General features: G+C 37.2%; 1 protein-coding gene across 2 annotated transcripts in view; it reads right to left on the reverse strand.

Moving 5' to 3' along the window:
• Nucleotides 1-8,232: 8,232 nt before the first annotated feature.
• Nucleotides 8,233-16,173, reverse strand: part of DMGDH (dimethylglycine dehydrogenase) — a 51,100-nt gene continuing 43,159 nt past the window's right edge. For both annotated transcript variants that reach the window (XM_045571660.1, XM_036409937.2), the window contains exons 15-16: nucleotides 15,003-15,137; nucleotides 8,233-9,847 (exon numbers count right to left, since the gene is read on the reverse strand). In XM_045571660.1, coding sequence (XP_045427616.1) covers nucleotides 9,632-9,847; nucleotides 15,003-15,137 — 351 coding nt within the window. In that variant the 3' untranslated portion in view covers nucleotides 8,233-9,631. The remainder of the gene's footprint in view (nucleotides 9,848-15,002; nucleotides 15,138-16,173) is intronic.

A 16,173-nucleotide genomic window follows, 5' to 3' on the forward strand; every position in this document is an offset into this window, starting at 1 on the left:
CTCATTTATATCACCATGAACTCATCAATTCTTTTCATCAATATGCTAAAATACTTTGCTATAATTACTTCAGTGCGCCAGTTTCCTCTGACTTGGGCAGTGGCGCCTCTTCAGTCTGGCTCTCACTTCCTTTTGCCTTGTCCTCTTTAATCCTGGAGCATGTCCTTGCTTTTTGATACAACAAAATAGTCTAGGTTCATCTTGTACTTTTCCTTCCCCAATCCTGGAACCAAACATTTCTCCAAGGAACCTCAATTCTTTTTCATAGACACGGGCACCAAGAAACAAAGATTTGTGCTATAGGTGTGCTCATTGCTACCAGGCTGTCAATGCTTCGAGGCTATCTCACTAGACAAAGATAGGAACTAGGATGTATGTAGTATATACAGACACACATACATAAGTATATATACACACCTACACACCGTATCAGTACAGATCTACAGGGGGAAAAAAAAACACCACTAGTTCATAGTGAATACCTTCAGTTCTATTTCTCATATGCTTAACTTCCATAAATACTTGGCTCTTTTTCTGGACTTTCTGTTCTATTCCACTGGCCTCTCTGTTGACTCCTGCACCAGTACACACTGTATCAGTTACAGGCATTACATTGTGTTTTAAGGTATGGTATGAATAGTGACTCCTTACAGCTTTATATTTTTAATTTTTTTTCTGGCTATTTCTGCATATTTATTTTTCTTGAAAATACGTTAAATTTATAAATTAAGGACAACTGAAGTCTTTATGATATTAACATTTTATTTGTTTAAAATGTTAACTTTTATTAAAGCCTACTTTTTAAATTAAAAACGTTCTTTTAGAGACAGAGGAAGGGGGAGAAGGTGAGAGAGAGAAACATCAATTTGCTGCTCCACATACTTGGGCATCCATTGGTTGCTTCTCGAGTGTGTCCTGATCAGGATCGAATCCACAACCCTGACACATCGGGACAGGGCTCTAACCAACTGAACTACTTGGCCAGAGACTATTAAAGTCTATGTTTGTATCTTTTAAAAGTGTTTTAAGATTTTCCTCATATCAATTTTGTGCCTCTCTTGTTAAATTTATTCCTAAATATTTTATCTTTCCTGTTGCTATTGAAAGGGGGCTTTCTCTACCATTGTATCTTTTAACAGGTTATTATTTATGGACATGAAGACTACTGATTTCTGTGTGGTGACTTACATTTCACCAAGTACTGAATTATTTTACTGTTTGAGTTAGTGTAATCATTGATTTTATTTTAGGGTTTCCCCAGTACATGATGTTATCAGAAAAAACACACCTTCCAATCAGTTCAAAGCTGCAAAAGTTAGGTCAGAAATCAAAGCAGCTCCCAATTCACAACTGGGTATAAAAGTTAGCTGTTTGGTAGGAGGGGTGCTTGGAACTTGGAATGTATTTTTTCTATATGGAAAGGATCTTATACACGGCTTGTATTCTCACCTACACAAACCTATTTAACCCATAATTAAAGTCTGTTAATTCCTAAAGTCAGTAAGAAAAGACCAACAATCTAATGTTTAAAGAGGGAAAATACAGGAACATAATAGTTTATAGCGAAGTAAATATAGTCCAGCCAGTGTGGCTTAGTTGGTCGAGCACTGTTTCATGCACCAGGAGGTTGCCAGTTCGGATTCCCAGTCAGGTCACATGCCAAGGTTGCAGGCTCAAGCCCCACTATAGGGTATGCAGGAGGCAGCTGATTGATGTTTCTCTTTCATCCATGTTTCTATATCTCTCTTCCTCTTTCTTCCTCTCTCTAAATCAATAACATTTTTAAAAGAATGTAAGTGGTCATTAAATATATGAATAGATATTCAATATCATCAAAAGGAGAAATACAAATTGAAACTTCAATAATATAACATGGATACTAGTGATAACATATGGCTTTTAGTAGGATGTAAAGAAACAAGCCCTCTTATATATTAATGACAGAAATGAAATTTGACACAACCTCTAAGGCAAACATTTTGCATATATGTCAAAATGCACATACACTTTAACCCAACAAATCCAGCTGTATGAATTTATCCTCCAAATATACTCAATGTAAGAAACTTCATATATATCAAGATATTCATTTTAGTCTTTATTTTATTAGAAAAAGGCAAATAGTAGGGCCTGGTCCAATTAATTATGAGAAACTAAACAATCAATTAAAATTATTATATGGAATAATATTCAGGATGCACCATTAAATTTTAAAAGTTAAGCAAAGAACATTATGTATGGTATGCTTTCATTTGCTTAAAAATATGTGGTGTGTATATATATATATGTGCATATATATATATATATATATATATACACTCATATTGAGAGAGATGCTTACATATTTATAGAGTATCTTAAGAAGGACATAGAAGAAAGAATACCTAAAGAACATTAGTTGCCTCTGGGTAGACTGATTAAGGACAGGGATTGGAGACTATAACTTTTCACTATATATCCTTTATGCCTTCTAAATTTTAAGTCTGTGCATATATTACCTATTTCTAAAAGTATTTTGTTAGTAGTAACCTTAGTAACATAATTTACATTTAAACAAAAAGTAAAATGCATTATAAGTGAGAACAGGGTGCCAAGAATAAATCTCCCTCAATGAACATGTTTGTCAAGGCCATGTACTAAGAAAACCACACAGATGCTCTTGTCTCTTGGTTTCAAGGGCCCTTAGTTCTGGGCATGGTGCTAACTGGCTATAAGCTGTGCTCGGAAGTCAGGATACCTGTGCTTCATGCTTCCCTCAACCTGTTTTTGGTTCAGTGCCTTTGAATATCATAAATGTTGCACACAAAGGTTAGGCAATTTTAAACACTATCTCGAAACGCTTAACCGTTGCAGTAGAGATAAGGATGGCAAGAGGTCTTTCTTAGAGAGAAAACCTGAAGTTCACTAACCAAATGTGGTAAATTGTGGTTTGTGTTCCTCATTGGCCCATTTACTACCCTGAACAGTCCAGAAGGAGGTAGACTCAAACATCAGAAAGAATAGCCAAACTTTGATACTTTAGATGCCAGCTTATGAAAGTATTTTCACAAACATTTGGAAACTGATCTAGAATGGATATGTTTCTACCATATCTTAGTAAGGCACCGGGGGTGAGGGGAGAGGACCTTCTTAAAGGCCTGTAAGGTCATATATTGGACTGACAGATGAGTGTTCTCCTAGTTGTCAGTAGTCATGAGCGTTAAGTCATAGCCACTCTCAGAGCAAACTACTATCACTGCATTAAACAATCATCAAGGTTCCAAGCACACAGGAAGCTCATTCTCTGAAAGAAGCATCTTCAGTTTAGTGTTGGTTTTGTTTTGTGTGTTGGTGTATGTGTGTGTGTTAGGAGGAAAGGGTCAGATTGAAAAAAAAAAAGATGAAAGATTTCTTTTAGCTCTAATATTCTCCAACTTTCAGAAATTGATAATCTGGATAAAGAATGGCTTGGGGCCAATTCAAATTAAAACTCCTTTGACCCCTCTCATCCTGTCCATTGCTTATCACCTCCTACCTCCTTGAAACCAACAAGGCAAGAGTAGAGAGTGGAAACAGTACCATATAGAGAGATTTTGGCATGTTTTTGTGTAGGAGATCGCACAAAAGTGCACATCAGTCAAAGAATTCTCAGCAAGTGAATGCACCCATGTAACCACTGCGTTAACAAATTGAGAAAGACGACGTTGGTCTGCACTTTGTCTCACTTCTTCATTCCTTCTCCTTACTTTTCACACAACCTAAGCCTTCACGTTTACACAATATTTATTATATACAACTGAATTACATTCATGTTTTCTGTACTGAACTTTTTACACCACACACCAACATCTTAAGCAGTTCTAAGCTAACTCCAATCATGCTTCAATATCTCAACCAATGTGAGCACTGTATTTAAAATAGTCATATTGTATGACCAAAAAGGTAAGAATCTACTCTTGCTAGATAAGAAAGTTTTATATATACATAGCTTTTAAAAAGTGAAACATGTACATAGTTTTTTTAAAATGTTAAGTTAAAGAGGCATACAGTGAAAAGTCTCAACACCTCCCAGAAACACTAGTGTATTAGGCCATGCCACAGCTTCCCTCCATCCTAGTAGACATGTTTGCATCTCTTGACCTGACCCCTTTGGCTTTTATACTGAAAGGATTATGTTTGTGTTATATGATGGTGTTTGTCTATTGCTATATAATCTATTTTATGATTTTCCTCTGCTCTGCTCTGCTCTGCTCTGCTCTGTATCAGAGGAGAGGTCAAATCCTATAAACTACATGTCCCGGGCTCCTTTACCTCCTTGGCTCCAGTTAGGTTCAGCAAATGGGAGGTGCTGCTGAGAGCTGGGAGAATGGGAGGAAGAGATAAGTCAGGGTGTTTCTTCCATTCTTTCTGCTTTGTGGCATCTTTAGCAGCATGGCAGTATCTCTTCTGTGGTTCCAGATCCCACTCGCAGCTCCTCTGTCTATGGTCCAAGTATCACCTTGGCACCCCCTGAGGGCATCCCTTACTGGTTCTCCAGGTTAAGTTCCCTTCTTTGACCTACCTGGAAGTTAGTCACATGGAGAGGCCCAGGGAGAGACAAGCTCTGCCAGCCCCAGCTGTTACAGTCACCCTTGGTGAGGAGCCAGACATGTGAATGAAGAAGCCATCTTGAATGACCAGCTAGTGAGATGACTAGATTAAGTGAGGATCACTTTTTTTAAAAGTCCTATGTTTTTCATATGACACAATTATTTTTAGTAATAATTATGAAATAAAATTAATAATGACCAGAAGAGAAATTCAAAGTGTAAAAAATATTCTCCTATTAAAAAACAACAAATAAGAAAAATAGACATAGAATAATACTATAGTACAAAAGAGCTAGAAGTTAATATTTTTAAATTAATGTTTTTAAAATATATATTTCTATTGATTTCAGAGAGGAAGGGAGAGGGAGAGATAGAAGCATCAATGATGAGAGAGAATCATTGATCTCTTGCTTCCAGCATGCCCCACCCTGGGGATTGAGACCACAACCTGGGCATATGCCTTGACCAGGAATTGAACCATTTCCTCCTGGTTCATAGGTCAACACTCAACCACTGAGCCACGATGGCTGGGCAAATTTAATGTGTTGTTTTTTTTTAAAGGAAAATATATCTACATATTGGACTGTTGTGATAAATTGGTCTAGTATCTGTAAGTAATAAAGTACCTTTTCTGTTTTTAAGTCTTAAGCTTTGCAGTGACTTCACTGAAATGAATCTGCTTCACATATTAATGTTTAATAGATGGGAGAGCCAGGTTTGCCAGTTATCTTTGTACATAGTTGATTGCAGAACATTTTAAGCTTTTAATTTCTAAAGCTTCTTTTAAATGCCCAACAGATGTACAATAATTAGAAAAAAACTTTAACATAATAAGTATGGCAGAGATTCATAAAAATGTCCTTTAACAACAAACTCCAGAAATTGTAGTATTGTCTACATCTTTGTTCCCTTGGGAACAATCATAGTAACTTTCAAATATCTCCACTTAAATATCTCCAGTTAAAATTTTCCCACTGAAATGTCCTCATCAGAAAATGTATCATACATTTCTATTATATATGATGAATACTTCTAAAGTTGCTCTTATCTTCTAAAATCAGAGAAGATGGCTGATATCATTCAGATGAATGATAATAAACGTTGCCATTATTTGATGAAAAAGATCAAGACATTCAAATACTGCTCTCTTGACTTCTTCTAGCAGTATAAGGCCAGCATCTTTTGTTGTTTTTTCCTGGCATTTTTTGAAATTTAATTGCTTTCTCTGAATAAACAACTATTTCCTTATATTTTTTTTCTAGTTAATTGCCTTCTCCACAGTTTCTACATACTGTTCCTTTGATTGGAATCTGATATAATAGAATTTTATGTAAATAATTTTTCTAGTCACTAATAATTTACTAAAAAGTTACAATTTAGGTAACTATTAAAATGTATTACTGATGTAGCATTATATTTTATTAGTTCTTCCTTTAACTTTAACCCAATTAACAATTTAAAAAAAGAAATTTGAATTTTGAAGATATTCAAAGTCAGTAAGATATTTAATGTATGAATTAAAAATTTTTACTTATTGAACACAATATTATGCCTCATAAATTTGTCCTCTGTTTCATAGTGCAAATAATAAACATAAATAGAAACTCTAAGTGATCACATAGAATGACAGAACTGAAGAAACTGAACCTATCTCTTTGTATTTATGATCACTCTGCTGTCCTTATTTCCAACCTATTGTTTAAAGGATAACTGGTTCCATGGGCATTGAAGGCCCAAACTATGCCTGAAGAAACATGAATGATTCCAGCACTAAAGCACTTACTTGGAAATGAATATATACAGCTGAGACTGTGAGTGTTATAGGCCTATGGTATAAAACTAAGGATTCTTTCTTTTTATTTAAGTATAATTGGTATACAATATTTTTTTTAGTTTCAGGTGTACAGTATAAAGACTTGACATTTATATACCTTAAAATGTAATCACCACTGTCTTGTAATCATATGTCACCATGCAAACCTATCTCAATATAATTGGGGTTCTTTAAATTAATTTCCATGTAGAATACAATAAATATAAAGGTAGGTAATAAAAAAAATGCTAATTTGAAATAGATAGGTAGATAAATAAATGACCAAAACATCAATAATTGCAACAACAAAAGATTTATACTAAACTGTTTTGTGGGGAGGAGAAAAAAAAGGAACTGAGATACTTAATGGTATCACTAAGCCTACCTCTAGATTTCTGGTATGATTTAACAAAATAAATAATAGCTTAAACTGTTATTAATGGGGTATTTTCTTACTTGCAGCAATTGCTTTCTGATACCCAGTGAGCATTTTCAACCTTTAATCTCACATATTTCATCTTTTGACACTGTTCGCCATTCTCGTCTCAAAATGTTCTCTCCCCTTAGCTTCCATGGCACCTTTGTGACTAAATATACCAGTTGCTATTATTGTTTTGGTTAAATGTTTGATCTCTCTACTTTGTAAGCTCTATAAAGGCAAGGACCATGTCTGTTCACTGCTTTCCAGTGCCTGGCCTGCAGTGTAGACTAATGAACATGTTACCAAGGAAAGTAGTTACTTATAAAACTTCCAATGAAGAGAAGGCGTTAGTAGGTGATTGTGATTTGTGCTTGGTTCGTGGCAGAGCTGGGAAAAGCAAATCATCTTTCAGTCCACCTTGCCATCTCGCTCCGTGACATGCTAATATTCACAAAATCATACCTGGGTACAATATAATTAAATAATGTGTTTCCCTTTTATATTCCCTGGCATCTGTAAACTACTGGCCTAAAGATTCACTGATGGCAGAGAGATAAATGAAGACAGGTTGATCACTTTAATTTTTATATGAAGATCATCAGACGAAAGTATAATTAATTGAACTTTTGGTTCCCTGCTTTTTTGAGACCTTGGTTAAAGGATGCTATCTGTGTAATTGAAACTTTCTTCTCTTCATAGCTGCTGTGTTCCCTAATGTCAAACTTTCTTTTTGCTCAATTCAAGTATGCACAAAGTCCTCGCACTAAAATTCCCAAATCTAATCTGTCTCCTATTCAATGTCCCACACAGTTTACTTTAAAATATTTTTTTTGTCACCTTCCCTATCTGTAGAAAAGGATAAAGAAAGGTTAGTTAGGATGTGACCATTAGTAACACAACATCTATAAACGTTTTGAGAATGTGTGGACTGGAAATGCTTGCGCAGTTCCAAGAAGCTTCTGAGTTCAAGAGAAGCAAGTGTCCATCATTCGCCATCATATCCTTGAGAACCCTTTTCTAAGCTGTAGACACGGCTCCCCCACACACTAGGGTTTCCCTTTTATATAAAATTCAGATTTATGTGGGAGAAAATATGGTTAACTTGGCTCATCTCTCCATTGCCAAGTTGTTTGTAGGTCCTTGGTCAAACCTAGCCAGGACCACTGGCTGAGTGGCAGTGGGGTGCTGGGGTGACCTGCAAAACCTAACCGCAACTAGCACACAACAAAGAAGGAATGGGGGCAACTTCTGAATGCAATCAGGATGCAAATTTCTTTTATATACGGTAGATAGGATTTCGTTAAATGTTTAATATTCATCTAAACATTCCATTCTTTTATTGCTCTGTTTTAGTGCTATATTAACTGTATAGATGAATTCAATGCTGTACTTTCATTATTGCCTCTTGTTATTATAGTGTTTTGTTAAAGAAAAAAAAAAAAAGAACCTAGAAGAGTCTATCTTGCAGAAGAGGAATCCAGAGATAGTAAGTGGATATTCCAAGGTTACAGGGCTACAGAAAGGCAGAAAATGAGAATAGGGATCTCTTGATTCCCGTTCAACATCATTAACCAGCACCTAACACCAGAACTAAGATATAAGGTCTGGATAATTCTTGATAATTAGGAAATGTTTGTTACCTTTTCTTATTTAAAAGGACATTCCAAAGAGAAATGAATGACATGTTGAGGTGTTCTAATATATAATTACTGTTATGAAACATTTAAAATACAAAGTTGACACCTTTTCAAACTTGCAAGAAATTATTTGAAAACATGTAATAATTACAAAATCTTATCATGCTTCATATTCAGCTTTTTTGAATATCTAAGGAAAGTTCAATAAATGTATAACAAGTATATAACAAATTATAAACAATCAACTACCTTTTATAAAAAAAAAAATGTGACCTACTCAGTCAACTAAAGCCAAATAATTTCAAGAAGTATATCAAAGACACATTTCTAAATGAATTTTTTTCCTTGCTGTACACAACTCTTAAGCTCGTTTGACCTGATTTGTCAAATACTTTGAGAAATGATATTCATTACAGCACAGAGTGATGTCAACTTGCATTAATTCTTTCCCAAAGAGAGGTGTTCAGTATTCAAACTGTGTTTGTACTGGCACAACCTATTTATATTTCAGCTTCATTTCAGAAGGTTTATAAGTACCACTTCCTTTGAAAGGCTGTTCTTTTTTATTCAATTTATCTTCTAAAACAAGCTTTGAAAGGACGATAATAATGTACCATAAAGCTGCTTTCAGTGAAGTTATTAAGAAAATAAATATTTCAGAGAATTGAATAAAGTGTTATATATCAATATTAAATTATACTATTTTCACCAAAGATGTATTATGAGAAATTAAAACTATTCCTTATCAACTAAGAAAATATTTCCCAATGCAGTAAATCCATTAACAGTATTGCATTTGTTTTTATATAAAACATAATTTATTAATTTGTTTTCATCTAATAAGAACCATATGTATATGTTCCTAAAATTCTTCTAGTTCTTTAATTCTGTTGTAACAATGATTGTATGTTAATTAGCAAATGCCAAGATGTTTTTCTGATTGAATTTCGTAAGAAACAATATGGGATAATAAAAATGGTCATTTCTAATTTCTTCATTTGAAACAACAATGGCAAGCTCTAATCAATTATTCTATCTTGCTGAGGAAACAGGAGGAAGCTTTTAAGATTCTAAATCTGGATTTTGATGATTTTGAAATGAATTCTTTGTTTCCTGTTTACCCACAAATCAATTATAATTTTGAGTTCAGTCATGTAGCAACCATAATTCAGTTAGCTGCTGAAGGTCTTTTTCAAATTTTGTCCTTTCCACCTTTTTTCTGAAGTCGGTTTCTGGTTGGTTCCGTCAATACCAAGGGTTCTTGGATGATGATTGCTGGGTAGTGTTTGCCTAGTAGCTCAACTTCCACTTGTTGTCCTACCTTACTGAGCTCTACAGGGACGTATGCGAAGGCCAGGCTCTTCTGGATGCTGTAACTGTAGCTTCCAGAGGTCGTGTTTCCAACCACCTGAAAAACAAGACCTAGCGATCTTAGCAGCTGGGTCACAGCTTTGCACAACCCCCTCCCGGTGGAAACACATTATAGATTCAACTCCCAATCTGAAAGCTTTATGATATGCCGTCTGCGGGTGTAACACCAGAAGGAGAACGTTGCTTTTTTTGAGAAAAATTAATTAAGAAAATGCACAAATTATGAAAAGTAATTTTCAAAGTATATGTCTATATTACTTTGACATTTTTCATTTTTAAATAATTACAACTAGTTTTTTAGTGCCTGGCATCATTTTGCTCATTTCATGCCAAGAAATCTAATAGGAAGAAGAATAAAATATTTTCATTTAAACTTTAAAAAAATTATCTTCTATTTTCCAACAGTATGGTAATAATAAATAAATGGGAGAAAATCTAAAAACCCAAATGCAAACTTAGTTAACTATCCCTGAGGGGGTTCAGAAAATGTACTCAAAATGGTGCTCAATTAAACTATTTATTAATATACTAGAGACCCAGTGCACGAATTTGTGCATGGGTGGGGTCCAGCCAGCTCAGCCCCAATTGGGGCGAATTGGGGCTGGGCTGTCAGGAGGAGGAGATGGCAGGAGGTTGGCTAACTCTGATGGGGCCCCATTAGGGCTGGGCTGGCTGGAGGGAAGGGGCTGCAGGTGATTGTCTGTCAGGGCCTGCCCCTGATCAGGGTTGTGGGCAGGGCCAGCCATGGGGAGGGGCTGTGGGCAGTGGGCTGGCTGGCCCTAACCCCTGATCTGCCTATTTGCTGGCCATAGTAGGCATGATAGCAACCTGTCATTACAGTCATTAAGGTGTTACAGTCTCTGGCTTTTTATATATATATAGATAGATAGGTAATGTGTTGCTCAATGGTTAGAGCATTGGCACATGGATTAAAGGGTTTGGGGTTTGAGTCCAGTCAAAGGTACATACCTTGTTTGCAGGCTTGATCCCCAGCCCCAATCAGGGCACTTTGGGAGGCAACCAATCAATGTGTCTCTCTTACATTGATATTTCTCTATCTCTTCCCCTCCTTCCACTCGCTCTAAAAATCAATGGAAAAAATATCCTCAGGTGAGGATTAATAAAAAAAACAAAAAACAAATAAATATATATAGTCAATGGAAAGTGAACATTCCTTATGACTACAGCTAGCATTTAACAATTCCAGGCAATTGTGAGGCACTTAAATAAATGTTAACTTTTACCCTCTCTAGCTCTACTCTGTACATTCTAGAGAATTAACAGAGGCCTAGTTCCAGCCTTGTCAAGGAATTAACACAGATACAAGAAAATATAACACGAAATCAAGATTGTCAACATAATGACGCCAGGATTTGTCCTACACTTTCAAGGCGGTGAAACTAGGTTGAGATGGAGGATGACAACTTTTCAGGGCGAATGGAAATACAGTGTTAGGCAGGAACAATCCAAATTAAGGAGGATGAAACAGGATAACTTGGGAAGGCAACAGAGAACAATACTGGACAAGGAATCAAACTCAGGAGAGGAAAACAAAGCTTTAAGCTACAAAAATAAAGAAATAAATCTATAAGACAAGCCTGATTAGAAAATAAGAAGATTAGTGGAAATCAGAGCTGAAGGGAAGGTTGAAAGGGAAGGGAAAGCAGATTAAAATGTAAATGCATATGTCAGGTTAAAATACCACATTTAAAAATGTATAAGGAGATAGGAGTCTATATTTATGAAGAAACCATTTTGTTTATGAAGACAACAAAAGCAAAACCTGGTGTATAGCCCTGCTCCACAAGACTTCTCCTAGCTGCACAGCTGCACCAATCCTCCCAGCCTCCCTGCCTAGCACAGAGGGCTGGCGACCCCAAACATTCATGGACATGCATCAGCCTGGTGGTCGTTCAGCTGCCTCCGCAAAGAACCCACTAGTCAACAGTCTTATGATAGTGTGTCTAGTCTTTTAGATGCTACACTTTATGACATTAAATATAAACTACTATCTCTGCAGCCCCAGTTGTTAATTATCTTGTTGAAATCCCAAATCAGAAGTTCTCCATATCATTTCCCAACTTGTTATGGTGAGAACTGGTTGGCTAAAAACAAACATCCATGTATTCATTCATTAGTAAAGGCTTCTCTCTTGCAAATTATTAACTGCCAAAGTATTGCTGAGATAACACGTTTGAAAATTGCTTTTCTCCTTTAGATCATAGATAAGTGATCTAAGACAGCGATCTGGATCAGGGAGGTTGGAGTTTTAAACATGGCTTTTTGAAAGTCTTTCTGGTAACTTTGGTTTTGCTTCCCAGTCTGTAAAACAGAGATCTGTGACTGGATTCTTGGGAAAGTTAACCTGACTTGCCTGGGCGACTTAGGAAAACAAGAAGAGGCCTTGACAAGTCTCTTATTTTTGGAGGATGCCTTATATTTCACTCAGAAGGAAACCTGTAAGTAGGTCTTATTTTCGGAGGATGTCTTGTTTTCAGGGAAACATCGTAAATAGCCAGGAAAAGACTTTTCTAGCATACATCTTATGTTGTTTCTACCTTAAAATCCTCCAAATTCAATTAAATTCATTGCTTGTTTCTTATCAGCAAATCCCAAGAACAACCTGCCCTCACCCTCTGCCTAGGACACCCTCACTCTCATACTCTTTTGAAATCGAATATTGGCCTTCTTTTTACCAATGTGAACAAGCCACATTTATTTTTACCCTTTTCTCATTCTTCTGAGACTTGAAGACGCCTCTAGCTGACGTAGAGAAGATAACATGGTAAATGGCCTTTGAAAGCGGTCACATAATTTAAACTGGATGCTATTTGTAGTGGGGGTTTTTTTGTTTGTTTTGTTTTGTTTTTTGATTTCTTTTGCTGTATTTTAGTTTATGAATAATGAAAAACACTTGCTAAATTCTCAAACTTCCTTCTTCATAAACTTCTTCAAAACTTACTTTCCTGCAAAGCTGCTTTTGTAACTAATGAAACCCCTTTTCATTCCCAACTTTGGGCCTTGATTTGTTTTCAGATAAACTTTATTTAAAATTATAATCCCTCTGTCTGGCACTGCCCATCTCCCGGCTGGACTTCACTTTCCCTCAGGGCACTAATCACTCTCTGACGTGCCACTTACTTAATTTATCATGTTCATTGTCTCTCTCTTTCCCCCGGAATCTAAACTCCACGGGGGCAGAGATTCTTGCCTGTTTTGTTCACCGCAGCATCCCTAGAATATTGCTGGCACCTAGTAAACACTTGATTAAAACTTGATAAGTATATGAATACATCTCTACCCTATCTCTCTAAATGGAAATATTTGCAAGAATGGAATAGCAAATATCAAAGGCTGTTAAGTCCAGACAAAGTCAGGAAATAAAAATGATTTCCTATCATTCTATAATAGAGTATGAAAGAGGATCAAAGAGGGTGGTCCATGACCCTAGTAAGCACCAAATTTAAGAGATATGTTATCAATAAAGGATCCTATAAGTAGATTAAGCAGATGACATACAGTAGGAAAGATGAACAGTAAAGCATACAAACTCAGTGCACAGACATGGCAAAGGAAGATTCAAAAACAGAAGTTGGGCTTCCCAAGGTTTCCTCTCCCTCCAGCTTTGAGATATAAGTAATATGTGATAATCTGTATATTTAGGGTAAGGTGTCCAGGTTTTTTGTTGTTTTTTTTTACTTTAATTTGGGTATCATATTTAAGGTGGCTAACAGTCTGGTTGAGACCAGAGGAAGAGCCTATTAGGAAAAGAGGGCTGACAAAGCCGTTTAGAACAGAAAGAGGAAGAAGCAGCAATGAGGAAAGAGCAGGAATGGTGCAAACAGAAGAACAAACTCGGCATATTTCTAGGTGAGGGGCTTAAGAAAGAGATTGAGATCTGAGAAAAGTCTGTTGGCTTCATAGTATCTAATAACATCCACCTGCTACTCGGATCACAAGAGTTGTGTTATAATTTGTACTGCAGAGAACACAGTGAGACATCAGCAGAGGCAGAAAAGAGAGTAAATTGAAGTAGTCAGCGTGGCTTACAAGACAGGATAAGCAATTCAAAGTCCAGCTATGCAGGAGGTAAGAAATCAGCTCCATCAATCACGAGCTGTGTAACCTCAGGCAACTGACTTCACCTCTCTGAGCTCCAAAGCCTCATCCAAATGATCAGCCTCGTTAAATCAAGCGGATCACATGTATCTGAGAAGGATGTGGTAAAACCAGATTGGGAGTACATAGAAGACAGTCAGCGCATAGTAGGAACTCTGTAGATGTTAGCTCTATGTCCAGCTGACCCACACCTCAGCTCATGGCCATTTCCTTAGTAATCCAAAGGCCGATATTTGACCCCACTGCCTTCCTCAGTGCTCTTTTTGTTTTGAAAAGATGGGGGAAATGGAAACAAAAAAAATGAGAAAAAAAATCCAGACAGCGGCTCTCTTAGATGTGGGTATTGGCCAAGCAGACACTGCTCAATACGGACCAGCTGTTTAGGTGAAGGCCCTGTGTCTGCCCTTTGGTCTAAGCTGAGTGCCCTCCATCTGCCTGGTAACACCAGCACATCTGGAGGCAAACTGGGTTTTACAAACAGTCATCGTAGTGGTGGACACGAAGTTTCCCGGTGAGTTACCCAATTTTACTGAAGAAAGGATGAAATGTAACATTCCAAAGTGAGAAGAAGGTAATTTTACTCTTCCCGAAGAGCCAAGTGGTTTCTCCTTTCACCTTACTTTCTAAGGTTCTACCTTCTACTGTCATAGAAGCTTTCATTGGAAATTTCTTTCTGCTAATGTGATAAGGTTACAGTTGCCTTCTTCTGAAAGAAGCTAAGTCAGAAGGCCAAATTCTTTATATAAAATCTATCTCCTGCCTTCACAAAAGGGATGTGGCGAACGAGTAGATGACTTTATCCTCTAAAATACCTTCCTCATTGTCTAACGCATTTCACGTTCTTGGGTTTATTTTCTTTAAACGAAGCATATGAATTTTATGTTTTCAAAAATGCGTAGCACTTTGTTTTTCTTTTAGTTAATTGATTTGTTTCTCGAATGTCAGCTGAGAAATCCAGTGAGAAATCCTCAGAGCAATAAATAAAGAGCAAAAGCTCTAACAGGAAACAGACAAGGAGAGTTTCCCTTGCGGAAAAGCCACAGGGCCCCTGCACCGAGGGCCTCCGCTCTCACCTTGCCCTTGTGCCAGATGCTTTCGTTTCCCTCCGGATCCACGTCGTCCGTGGCCAAGGTGAGGCAGACCAGCCTCCGTTTCAGCCCCTCGGCTTTAATCTGTTTCAGTGCTTGCTTTCCTATGAAGTCTGCGGGCTGCAGAAATCCAAGATAATGATGATGAATGAATGCTCAGACGCGGTGACAAGGTTAGAGATGCAAGCATTTAAATTTGTCTTTGCTATTTTCTCGCCAATTACACATTCAATAAAAATACAGATTGGATCAAATGTCTAGACAAATATTTTTCAGTCCTCAAACGACAATATCAGCCACCTTATTCCTCCTGACTAAGTTAGACGTAAGGGTAATAACTTGTGATAACAATTTCACCAGGACCACGAGGCAGAGAAACGGAAGGTGTGCTATTGCAATGGTGGGTTATGAAAGTGACTCCTGTACCTAGTGGCTCTGGATGGTGGGCCCGGCTGGCAGTGAGCAAAGCCCTCCTCAGTGTCTGCATGCAGTGAGCCTTTCACAAGAAGGAAATTCACTTTTCGAAATGTGATGCCAAAAACAACTGCAAAGTGCCTCACGTCTTTCCCTTCTTTGGAATAATGGTCTGGGGAACGTAATAACCTATTGGGCTGTACTCATTAATTCATCTGGGAAATTTGTCAGACACAAAATTAGTCAGACGCAGACATTTTGATCAAAGAGCTTATTCTCTAACACTGAGCTTTTCAACCTTTTGTTTCTCCCTCCACGCAACGCATGACAGATGGCATTCCTATTCCTGGCACCTCCCTCTGGGCACACTCAGGGTTGTTCCCGATGCAAGGCGAGTGAGTGAGAGTGACACTGTTCCAGGAGTAACCTTTAGTCCAATCTTATATGTGAAAAAAAAAAAAAGAGTAGGAATCATGCAAACTTCAGGACTTTCACATCTATTCATAACACCTTACAACAAACAGGTGAGCATTGACTCCCCTGTGGGGACACTTAGCAAATACAGGAGATACAATTCTACCCAACCAGAATGCCAGGTAAGTGTGAGAAACCAGTCAGGGGCTAAGAGCAGTAAGAGTGCAAAGGACGGAACGCGGGGGTGAAGAGTCCACAGTAAGTGTGCTTCAACAAGCTTCAACTATTTAATGGGGGAAAGGGGGAGTTTGTGGCACACAAATCACAT

Source organism: Pipistrellus kuhlii, unplaced genomic scaffold (assembly GCF_014108245.1).
Source record: "Pipistrellus kuhlii isolate mPipKuh1 unplaced genomic scaffold, mPipKuh1.p scaffold_m20_p_4, whole genome shotgun sequence".
Lineage (NCBI taxonomy): Eukaryota > Metazoa > Chordata > Mammalia > Chiroptera > Vespertilionidae > Pipistrellus > Pipistrellus kuhlii.